This window comes from Leucopleurus acutus (assembly GCF_964270905.1).
Source record: "Leucopleurus acutus genome assembly, chromosome: 13".
NCBI classification, from domain to species: domain Eukaryota; kingdom Metazoa; phylum Chordata; class Mammalia; order Artiodactyla; family Delphinidae; genus Leucopleurus; species Leucopleurus acutus.
Genome location: NC_139155.1, coordinates 8,968,597 through 8,980,697, shown reverse-complemented (window position 1 = coordinate 8,980,697; position 12,101 = coordinate 8,968,597). Strand labels below are relative to the sequence as shown.

Below are 12,101 nucleotides of genomic sequence, written 5' to 3'. Positions count from 1 at the left end.
GAGCTCCAAACAGAGTAATGAGCAGAAGACCTGAATAGGAACAAAAGAAGAAGATCATTGAGCCAATAAAAATATAAAGAGGTATCAACCATAATCCATTGATCAAGGATTGGCAAAAGTTTTAATATCTCACACCACCAAGTGTTGGCGAAGATATGCTCAAACAGGATCCCATCTAACTGCCTTTGGGAGGTAAGTTAGTAAATCATTTTGGGGAGACATTTTAGCATTATCTTGAAAAATTAAACATTAAAAAATATAACTTGGCAATTCTCCTCCTATGTATGTCTCCAGAGACTACTTTGCACAAATGCATCAGGAGATCTACACAAGAGTGTTCATTTTAGCATTATCTTGAAAAATTAAACATTAAAAAATATAACTTGGCAATTCTCCTCCTATGTATGTCTCCAGAGACTACTTTGCACAAATGCATCAGGAGATCTACACAAGAGTGTTCAGAGCAGCTCAAGCCTGCAAACAGTCTAATAGTTATGGACAGCAGGGTGGTGTACTGTCATGGCACCATCATGCAGTACGATCTGGTAAACCAGAACAAAGAGGCTACAGTGAGTCACCAATACAGATGAGTCTTAGCAGTTGAATTAAAAAAGAAAGTATTAGAAGATTACATAGAGTATGATACCCATTTTTTTTAAGTTAAAAACAACTAAAAGAATACATTTTAAAGAATATTTCTATTTGTACCATTATGTGTGTGTGTCTATATAAGTGTACATATATACACTTAGCATATGTATATGCAGACATATATGCTATACTTAAGTACACACATGCAAATATGTAAAACTATTTTCAAAATCTTGAGAATAATAAGGTAGGGAAGCCCAGGTTAGAAACGGGGGAGGAGTGCCTAGGTAAGATTTTGTCAAATTCTAGATTCCATGTAGATGTTTATTTTATTATTGACTATATGAACTAATTCTATAATTAAAAATAAGTATTCCTACACATTCATGTATATATACAAAAAAGAATGTGTCATGCAAAAAACTTGCTTTTAAAAGGATTTTCGTATTTCAGTCATCTTACCTGAGGCATTTTCTATTCTGCTTTCAGCTTGATGATTTCCTGAATCAGATCCATAAGCTCCAGAGATCTTTGGATGAACAGAAAGAAACAAATGAAAACTTGGAACTCCAACTCAGGCACTTACAAAACTGGTAATTGTTTCACAAAATATGTCAAATTCAAGATCGAGATCTTAGATAGGGAAATCTTGATGTCCTTTTTTCCTCATTTTCTTAACAAAAATAATGTTATAGATATTTAACTAGAAATATTAAAAGAAACTTACAGGCACTCAGTACTTAAATTTATGGGCTTCTTGGCTCTTATTGTTTTTTCTCCCCAATAAATGTTACATGTTATGATAAAGACAATTTAAATATCATTTAAAAGCAACTCTAGTTCTAAAGGTGTAAAATTTCTGAAAGGCAAAAGGAGCTTTCAGAATACATTTCACAAACTGAAAGGGTTATAATACCTGCAAGAAAACAGAAGTTGCAAACCATACAGTTTGCTGGGTAGTTGATAAGAGAATCACTGTACTTAAGTAATTGATAGACATTAAACACATATTCACAATCTATGTGGTAAGGGTGGCATGTTGTGTGAAAAATGTTTTTACCCCAGAGAGGTAACAATAAATTTGGTATAATTCTTCATACAAGGCAAAAGTGCACAGAGGTGTCAAACACTATGATTTGCATTAGAAAGAGACTGAAGGAGCAAAGCTAAGATTTGCACTCCAATTGATATGAATACTCTCAAAGTAATAGATCACCTGTGACTGAAGTTAAGGAAAAGCAACAAGCACCTCAGAAACTAAGGGCTTTTGACTTTTAACTGGATAGACATTTTGCAGGAAAGTCATAGAAAAGCCCTCCAGCACTGGCAAGTACAATAGTATCTAGAAATAAATCAGGTGGAAATAAAGCTATGATTTCCTTTGAGTCGGATGAAACAAAAGCAAAGTATAAAATTGTACATAGAGGAATATTTGAGACCTTTTTATATAGTATAGTTTACTGCTTCATATTTACGTTTAGATAAAGAAATTTACCTTAAGAAGAGACCCTATATAATCCTACTTGTAAAATTTAACTCAGTCAAGAATATACCTGGTCTTCCTCCTTTCCCATTAGTGCAAATGAAAATTTACGAATTGATTTGTAAGTAAAGCTTCCTCTCATCTGATCATCCAGCTTGTCTCTTTGTAAAAGGCTTCATCATTCACCCAGCCTTCCCTTCCGTGCCTGTGTCTTTCTCTAACATGGGGGAAGGTCTAACTGGTGGGAACTCTAAGGCCTGGGGAGACAAAGAAGCCTGCCAGTGGCCTTCCATTAACCATTGCATATGCACTGGTGAAGAGTGTGGGCCCCAGGATGGGCTTTCGTCTCAGCACACCCTTCAAACTTCTATTAAGCCCTGTCTTAAGTCTTGCTTAGTTCTTAAAAGCAAATTGGCCATAACACTTCTTGTTATCTTTACCTGGAGACAGTTTCTTACTTTGAGACTGCCTTCTCTATTTCCTCTAAAATCTGCTTGAAAAATGAATAATTAATTTCTTTCACTTATTTTTCTTTTAAGACCACTTAAAGAAGACATTTCTCACTTTCACATTCTGCCTGGGAATCTTGTTTTTTTGACCCACAGGTTTATTACATGCTTGTTATAGGTTCCATGTTCTCACAGGTGACACTAATGCTAATTGTTGCACCAACGCATAAATGTCTCCCCTTCTCCAGCCTCCAGTGACCATCGCTTCACTGCTTTTACACCAGCCCTAACAACTTCCTCACCATCTTTCCATTCTCTACTTGTTTTTGTCCCTAAACCAATGCCACCTATTTTGTTATGGCAGCCCCTCACTTCCAGATACCAGTGTCTGAGATCTCTATTGCTGCAAAATGAATTACCCAAATACTTAATTGCCTAAAACATGTATTGTTTATCACAGTTCTGTGGGTTTTTCTGGGTTCAGCTGGGTGGTTCTTCTCCTTCACATAGAGGTGGCAGGGTTAACTCTTGCATCTGCATTCCACAGAGAGCTCCCTGAGGCTAGAATGTCCAAAATGACCTCACTCCTATATCTGATACTTCAGCTGCAGTGAGAAATGGCTGTTGCTTCTTGGGCTTCTCCCTTGCCCTGAAGATCACCCCGGGGAGTCACACAGTGCCCCTTCCTTCAGATTCTATTGGTCAGAGTCTATGGCAGGTCACTAGGCCATCCCAGGTTCAAGAGTTGAGGAAACTGACCCCATGGCTTTATGGAAAGAACAATATGTGCACATAGGGACATCCTAGACATTGCTGCCATCACCTTTGCAGACAAGGCAGATACCACAAATGCAGCAACTTTTGATTAGACTTCACTCCTACCTATATTCCTCAGGCTAAATCAGAAGATAAGCTTTGCTATTTATTATTTCTGTGACCTTGAGCAAGTTACTTATAGAACTATATAACACCCCCTTAAAGACTGAATAAAATGTCATGTGCTGTGTCAGATGTTTCTTATACATTAATAAATATGCAACAAATATTAGTTTATTCATCTCTACTTTTTTTTTTTTTTTTTTTTTTGCGGTACGAGGGCCTCTCACTGTTGTGGCCTCTCCCGTTGCAGAGCACAGGCTCCGGACACGCAGGCTCAGTGGCCATGGCTCACGGGCCCAGCCACTCCGCAGCATGTGGGACGTTCCCGGACCGGGGCACGAACCCGTGTCCCCTGCATCAGCAGGCGGACTCTCAACCACTGCGCCACCAGGGAAATCCCACTCTACTTTTTAAGAGGCAATTTCCTTCAGAGAAAATATTTAGAAAGAAAATTTTTGTGCAAAAAAGAAAATATATTTTAAAGAAATCTTGGAAATGCCTCCTAAAAAAATTTTAAAAAGTAATACTACTTGCCCTTGACTTCAACTACTTAAACCTATAACCTCCTATTGGGTATGTTTTCTTACCTGTTTTGAAATCGCTTTGTAAGATTATTCACATTTTACTAAACAGCGTTTTATAATAATCCTGACATTACACACCTTAAACTCCTGTATGTTAGACTAAAAAATGTCAGGAACACAATATTGTGATATAAAAAGATAGGCACTAACCAGTAAAATAAACGTCAGAAATTTTTCCCTTTAAACATTGTTATCTGTCATTTTAAGGAAAATATTGTAAATATTAGAAAACTAATAAAAGAATTGAAATCTAAATATTTTCATAAATTAGAATACTCATAACCACATTAATGAAGAAACCCCAATGCTATTTTAAAAATACCCCTTTGCACTAATTGTAATATCAACCAGTTTCAAATATAAACATTTTAAAATAGAACTATAGTAACTTAAGCATAGTTTATATTGAACACCCTAAAGAAATGATATCACAATGGGGAATGTTTAGTATTACACTGCAAAGTGCCACCTATTTATGCCAAATATGAAATGATATATACAGAAAATATAATTCCTGTCTTATGACACTGCTCTTACAGAGGTTTATAAAAAATGCATGGAAGAAATGAGCTGTTAGCTGATTTTAAATCAAACTAATGAAGATATGGTATTGTCTACATATCCCAAGAGGAGCTGTTACACAGACTTCAAAGATTAGTGTCGACCTAACATATACATTGTGCATGTTTCCCTCCCAAATGCAAAGACCTTCTGTGTGCCCCCTGGCCCTCACTTACTCCTACGAATAAAACTGCAGTCTTTGATTGGTGTGGGGAATTAAATGACCTCCAAAGCCTTCTCACCTTGGTAGGCATATTGCTGTCTTCACTGTGACTGAACTTCGGGTACATCATACCCAATGCAGTGGAAAGCATGAGAATGGTTATTTTTAATCTTAATATATTTTCATCTTGTTGGCATGATCCATTTCTAAAGAAGTACACATAATATTTTTCTCCCTTTTATATATTGTTGTGAAGACAGTAATATTTTCTGAAATCACCTCCAAGTATCTGCTTTCTGTATCTTCAGATGAAGGTTAAAATTTATATTCATCTGGGAACATAACTAATGAAGGAAAATTTGAAAATTTCTACTCTCATTGAGGATGATTCTGCTGGCTGGAAAAGAGTCATTTTTAGAGATGTGTTCATACATCTATATGCACTGTATCCACCAAAGAAACTAAAACACTACAAAGACTTATTCAAAAGCAAACTAACAGACCGATATAATTTTTTCCGCAATAACAGCTTTAGCAAGTTTAACTAGGAAGACAGTTTGTATACTGAATGTAATATTGTTCTTATTTGAACATATCTCATCTTTGAATGTATTCTATTGGGAAAAAATACTCCTGAGTCCATCTTCAACCATAATTATTAGAGTGAGGTATCAATCTTTGGCAACAAGTAATGTGAAAGAGATTTGTCCTATTCAGTAGCCACATTGATGCCTCAGATAAAGAAACAGAGAAACAGCAAATATGAAATTCTACATTATTTTCTGTTAGTAGAAATAAACACTTTTTCTAAAGAGAATGTAACCAGGAAAAATTTTAAAGAACGTCACATAATAAAACATAGTGATATAAGAAAGGGCTGCTGGGAATGGCCATCATCAAAAAATCTACAAACAATAAATGCTGGAGAGGGTGTGGAGAAAAGGGAACCCTCTTGCATTCCCTCTTGGTGGGAATGGAAATTGACACAGCCACTATGGAGAAGAGTATGGAGGTTCCTTAAACAACTAAAAATAGAACTACCATATGACTCAGCAATCCCACTACTGGGCATATACCCAGAGAAAACCATAATTCAAAGAGTCATGTACCACAGTGTTCATTGCAGATCTATTTACAATAGCCCGGAGATGGAAACAACCTAAGTGTCCATTGACAAATGAATGGATAAAGAAGATGTGGCACATATATACAATGGAATATTACTCAGCCATAAAAAGAAACGAAATTGAGTTATTTGTAGTGAGGTGGATGGACCTAGAGTCTGTCATACAGAGTGAAGTAAGTCAGAAAGAGAAAAACAAATACCATATGCTAACAGGTACATATGGAATCTAAAAAAAAAAAGGTCCTGAAGAACCTAGGGCAGGACAGGAACAAAGACACAGACTCAGAGAATGGACTTGAGGACACGGGGAGGGGGAAAGGTAAGCTGGGACAAAGTGAGAGAGTAGCATTGACATATATACACTACCAAATAGATAGTTAGTGGGAAGCAGCTGCATGGCATAGGGAGATCAGCTAGGTGCTTTGTGACTACCTAGAGGGGTGGGATAAGGAGGCTGGGAGGGAGACGCAAGAGGGAAGAGATATGGAGATATGAATAGCTGATTCACTTTGTTATACAGCAGAAACTAACACAACACTGTAAAGCAATTATACTCCAATAAAGATGTTAAAAAAAAATCAGTAATGAAAGTAAAAATTTCAAAGAAAAAAAAGAAAGGGCTGCTGGAACACAAATGTAATATTAACATTGGATTTCATTTTTTTGGCCTATAGGCACTATCTTACCTGCTTTATGAGATAGAAATTAGAATCTCCACTTCACAGGTGAGAAACAGTGACTTCAATGAATACATGACTTACTTAAGTGTCATATGCAAGTCTGTGGACTGGAAAAGACCTTTCACTTTAGACCTGCCAGAATTACAGAGGAGAGGGTTGGAAACTGTCAGACATGCATAAGACATTTAAGCAATTCATTTGATCCTTTGACGTGTCTGTTTTCTCATCTGTAAAGTGGAGTTAACAGTGCCTGTTTAACCTAACCTACCACTTAAAAGAATTAGAAAAAGAACAAACAAAACCTAAAGTCAGCAGAATGAAGGAAATAATAAAGATCAGAGAGGAAATAGAGATTAGAAAAAAAATTAATAAAACCAAGGGCTGTTTCTTTGAAAGGAGGAACAAGATTGATAAACCTCTGGCCAGACTCACCAAGGAGAAAAGAGAGAGAGAACCCAAATAAACAAAATAAGAAATAAAAAAGGAGACATAATTGATACTGCAGAAATACAAAAAAACATAAGGGAATACTATGAACAATATTCAACAACCTAGAAGAAATGGACAAGTTTGTAGAAACATACAGCCCACCAAAACTGAATCAAGAAGAAATAGGTAATTTGAACAGACCAGTCACTAAAAATAAAAGAGAATCTGTAATTTAAAAACTCTCTACAAACAAAAGTCCAGGACCAGACTTCACAGGTGAATTCATAGGTGAATTCTACCAGACATACAAAGAACTTATACTGATCCTTCTCAAACTCTTCCAAAAAACGGAAGAGGAAGGAACATTACCAAAGACATTCTATGAAGCCATCATCATCCTGATACCAAAACCAAAGACATCACCAAAAAAGAAAATTTCAGGGCAATATCTTTGATGAATATAGATGCAAAAATTCTCAACAAAATATTAGCAAACTGAATCAACAACACATAAAAAAGATCATACACCATGACCAAGTGGGATTCATCTCAAGTTCACAAGGATGGTTCAACATAGGCAAATTAATCAATATGATACACCACATAAACAAAAGACAAGACAAAAACCACATGATCATCAATAGAGGCAGAAAAAGCATTTGACAAAATTCAACATCCATTCATGATAAAAACCCTTACCAAAGTGGGTAGAGAGGGAGCATATCTCAAGATAATAAAAGCTATTTACAACAAACCCACAGCGAATATAATACTCAGTGGTGACAAGCTGAAAGCCTTCCCACTAAAATCTGTAACAAGACAAGGATGCCTCTCTCACCTCTTCTATTCCACACAGTATTGGAGATCCTAGTCACAGCAATCCGACAAAAAAATAAATAAAAGGTATCCAAATTGGAGGGGAAGAGGTAAAATTGTCATTATATACAGATAATATGATACTATATATAGAAAACCCTAAAGACTCCACACAAAAACTACTAGAACTGATAAAGGAATTCAGCAAGGTAGCTGGATACAAGATTAACATACAGAAATCAGTTGCATTTCTTTATACCAACAATGAAATATCAGAAAGGAAATGTAAAAAAAAAAAAACAAAAACCTTTTAAAATCACACCCCCAAAAATAAAATACTTAAGAATAAACCTGACCAAGGAGATAAAAGACTTACATACTGAGAACTGTAAAACATTAATAAAGGAAATTGAAAATGATTCAAAGAAATGGAAAGATAGTCCATGCTCTTGGATTGGAAGAATAGTTAAAATGGCCACACTACCCAAAGCAATATATGGATTTAATGTGATCCCTATCAAATTACCCCTGACATTTTTCACAGAACAATCCTAAAATTCATGTGGAACCATAAAAGACTCAATTGCCAAAGAAATCCTGAAGAAAAAGAACAAAGCAGGAGGCATAACCCTCCCAGACTTCAAATAATATTACAAAGCTAAATTAATCAAAACAGCATGGTATTGGCACAAAAAGACATATGGATCAATGGAACAGAATACAGAGCACAGAAATAAACCCACACACCTATGGTCAATTAATCTTCAACAAAGGAGGCAAGAATATACAATGGGAAAAAGTCCCTTCAGCAAGTGATGTTGGGAAAGTTGGACAGCCACATGTAAATCAATAAAGTTGGAACACACCCTCTCACCATACGCAAAAATAAACTCAAAATGGCTTAAAGACTTAAACATAAGACATGACACCATAAAACTCCTAGAAGAGAACATAGGCAAAACATTCTCTGACATAAATCATACCAGTGTTTTCTTTGGTCAGTCTCCCAAGGCCATAGCAATAAAAACAAAAATAAACAAATGGGACCTAATCAAACTTACAAGCTTTTGCACAACAAAGGAAACCGTAAACAAAATGAAAATACAACCCACAGAATAGGAGAAAATATTTTCAAATGATGTGACCAACAGAGGCTTAATTTCCAAAATATAAAAACAGCTCATACAACTCAGCAACAACAAAAAAACCCTATCCAAAAATGGGCAGAAGACCTAAATAGACATCTCTCCAAAGAAGACATACAGATGGTCAATAGGCACATGAAAAGATGCCCAACATTGCTAATTATTAGAGAAATGAAAATCAAAATGACAATGAGGTATCATCTCACACCAGTCAGAATGGCTATCATCAAAAAGTCTACAAATAATAAATGCTGGAGAGGGTGTGGAGAAAAGGGAACCCTGCTACACTGTTGGTGGGAATGTAAGTTGGTGCATCCATTGTGGAAAAACAGTATGGAGGTTCTTCAGAAAACTAAAAATAGAATTACCATATGATCCAGCAATCCCATTCCTGGACATATATCCAGACAAAACTCTAATCCAAAAAGATACATGCACCCCGTATGTTCATAGCATCACTATTCACAATAGCCAAGACATGGAAGCAACCTGAATGTCCATCAACAGGTGAATGGATAAAGATGTGGTACATATATACAATGAAATACTACTCAGCTATAAAAAAGAATGAAATAATGCCATTTGCAGCAACATGGATGCAACTGGAGATTATCATACTAAGTGAGGTCAGAAAAAGAAAGGCAAATACCATATGATATCACTTATATGTGGACTCTAAAATATGACACAAATGAACCTGCCTATGAAACAGAAACAGAATCACGGACATAGAGAACAGACTGGTGGTTGCCAAGCGGGAGGGGGTTGGGGGAGGGATGGAGTAGGAGATTGGGATTAGCAGATGTAAGCTTTTATATGTAGATTGGATAAACAAGGTCCTACTGTATAGCACAGGCAACTATATTCAGTATCCTATAATAAACCATAATGGAAAAGAATATGTTAAAAAAGTATGTGAATCACTTTGCTGTACAGCAGTAATTAATACAACATTGTAAATCAGTTCTACTTCAATTAAAAAAAAGTTGTGAAAAAAATACATTAAAAAAGTCATGTGAAATTCCAATAAATACCCCCCCTAACAAAACCCCAACAATGCCTATTTAATTATGAGTTTGCAACCATAATTTAGTGTATGCTAACTGTGCCATTTCAAAGAAGGCCAAGATGTTTAATGATTATTTTATGAGGCTTAAAGATAGATTAAGATGAGAACTACACCAATAAAATGTTTCTCATTGGCCAGGATTTCACTAATAATTTTTTAATTTATTCATTTAATACATTTTTCTTTAATATTTAAATCTGACCATACTTTTCAGTCCTAGTCACCACAAATAAATTTAAGAGGATCTTGGGAAGAATGGCAAGGATGAGTAGGTTTCAGAATATTTCCCATAAAGGGATAGTAGAAGGAATTAAGTTTCTGTTACTTTTAACAGTTGCTCCAATTTGACTGTTACCATCAAAGAAATTAAATTTTTTTCAGAGAAGGATGCTGGGCAATCCTCTGTAGCAAGAGATGACTAAATAGAAAAATGTGAACTTTAAAAAGACATTTTAACATTAAGCTATAATTTAGGATAAAGAGAGAATAGTATTCAGGTCTGTAAATTAGAATTTTGTGAATGAACATTTTACTGAACCCTTAGAGGTATGATTAATTCAGTTATGTAAAATCACATTATATAAGTTCTCTTTAGCTTGCTTTTAGGTCTATTTATTCTCTGTGAATGATTAGGTAATAACTCAGAATATTATGGTTGAGTGGAAATACTGCTTTTATACAAAATCTTTAACTTAATTTCTCTAAGTATGAAATATAGTTTGGAGCTAAATTCTCTGATATTAAATGTGACATCTAAGAAGTGACTCTTTCAGTTTAACTGTTGAATAGAATTTAGTACTTTTATATCTTATTTTAGTAGAGATTCCTGCAGTGGTATGATAGGATTAAGTTTTCCAGAATCTGACCCATTATTTAGAAAATGAAAAAAATAATATTTATTTGGAGCCTACAAAATACTCACAGGGGGCTTCCCTGGTGGCGCAGTGGTTGAGAGTCCACCTGCCGATGCAGGGGACGCGGGTTCGTGTCCCGGTCTGGGAGGATCCCACATGCCGCAGAGCGGCTGGGCCCGTGAGCCATGGCCGCTGAGCCTGCGCGTCCGGAGGCTGTGCTCCACAACGGGAGAGGCCACAACAGTGAGAGGCCCGCGTACCGCAAAAAAAAAAAAAAAAATACTCACAGGCATTCACACGTCACAATCCCCCTACTTTGAACCTACACATGGTGCAGATGTTAGTAAGAAAAAATGAGGTAATTTTTGAAAATGTAAGAATGCCAATACAATTGACCCTTGAACAACTCTGGGGTTAGTCTATGTTCAGAAGCAGCAGTAGCTTCAACCAACCACTGACCCTGTCGTTCTATAGTATTTACTACTGAAAAATATCTTTGTACAAGTGGACCCACAGAGTTCAAACCTGAGTTGTTCAAGGATCAGTTGTACTTATTCCACATCAAAAGTAGGAATGAGGATAATATCTGGGGCTCTGATAACTCAGTGATTCCAATTATAAGCTGGTGTTTTATCTCAGTAAAACCACCAAAAGGGGCAATAGTTACTACAAGTATTTGGGAACTGGGAGATAGGTCAACAAATGTTGACGACTGCCAGGTAACTTGGTGTTTTTTCATTCCAGAAATTCATCAGAACCGTAAAATAAGTGTGATGTAATACTTAACAGCAGGAATTTCAGAATTGAAAAGCATGAATGCTTTCGTAACAGCAGTCTGCATTCCCTGTTGCCAAGACTCATCAACGATAGGATTGTTCTTAGTACACCTGTGCTTAGACTATCAATGGCTGTGACCTGACAGCTTGGCAATGCTGGCAGTGCCCCAATCTCAGAGACTGGAGGAGATCTAGAGGGAAAGTATGAATAACACGGCTTTCAGTAAGATTATATTATTCTACTGACACGGGACCAATGTGAGAAACTTTTATAGTAATCCACTGAAAACTATAGTTAGCCTCTGACGAAGGATTACTAATTCCTCTTGTATGAAATTCCCTTTATGTTTTAAAAATTCGAAGTCTATAATAACTACAAAAAGTAGAAAAGTAATATGCCTTAATTTGACTAAATTCTATTAGGGGATGACAGTGGCATTTGTGATACGTAAGACACCTATAAAATAATGTTGAAAACATTACAAAATAAATTTTA

At 35.9% G+C, this 12,101-nt stretch overlaps 1 protein-coding gene across 1 annotated transcript in view; it reads left to right on the top strand.

Annotated features, from left to right (window-relative positions):
• The window catches only part of CCDC102B (coiled-coil domain containing 102B), a gene marked incomplete at both ends in the record, with an annotated part of 224,691 nt that extends 223,503 nt beyond the window's left edge, over positions 1-1,188 (top strand). Inside the window, 1 exon segment of the mRNA XM_082852681.1 lies at positions 1,081-1,188. Within this exon segment, the coding sequence (XP_082708807.1) occupies positions 1,081-1,188 (108 nt within the window).
• Between the last annotated feature and the right edge of the window lie 10,913 nt (positions 1,189-12,101).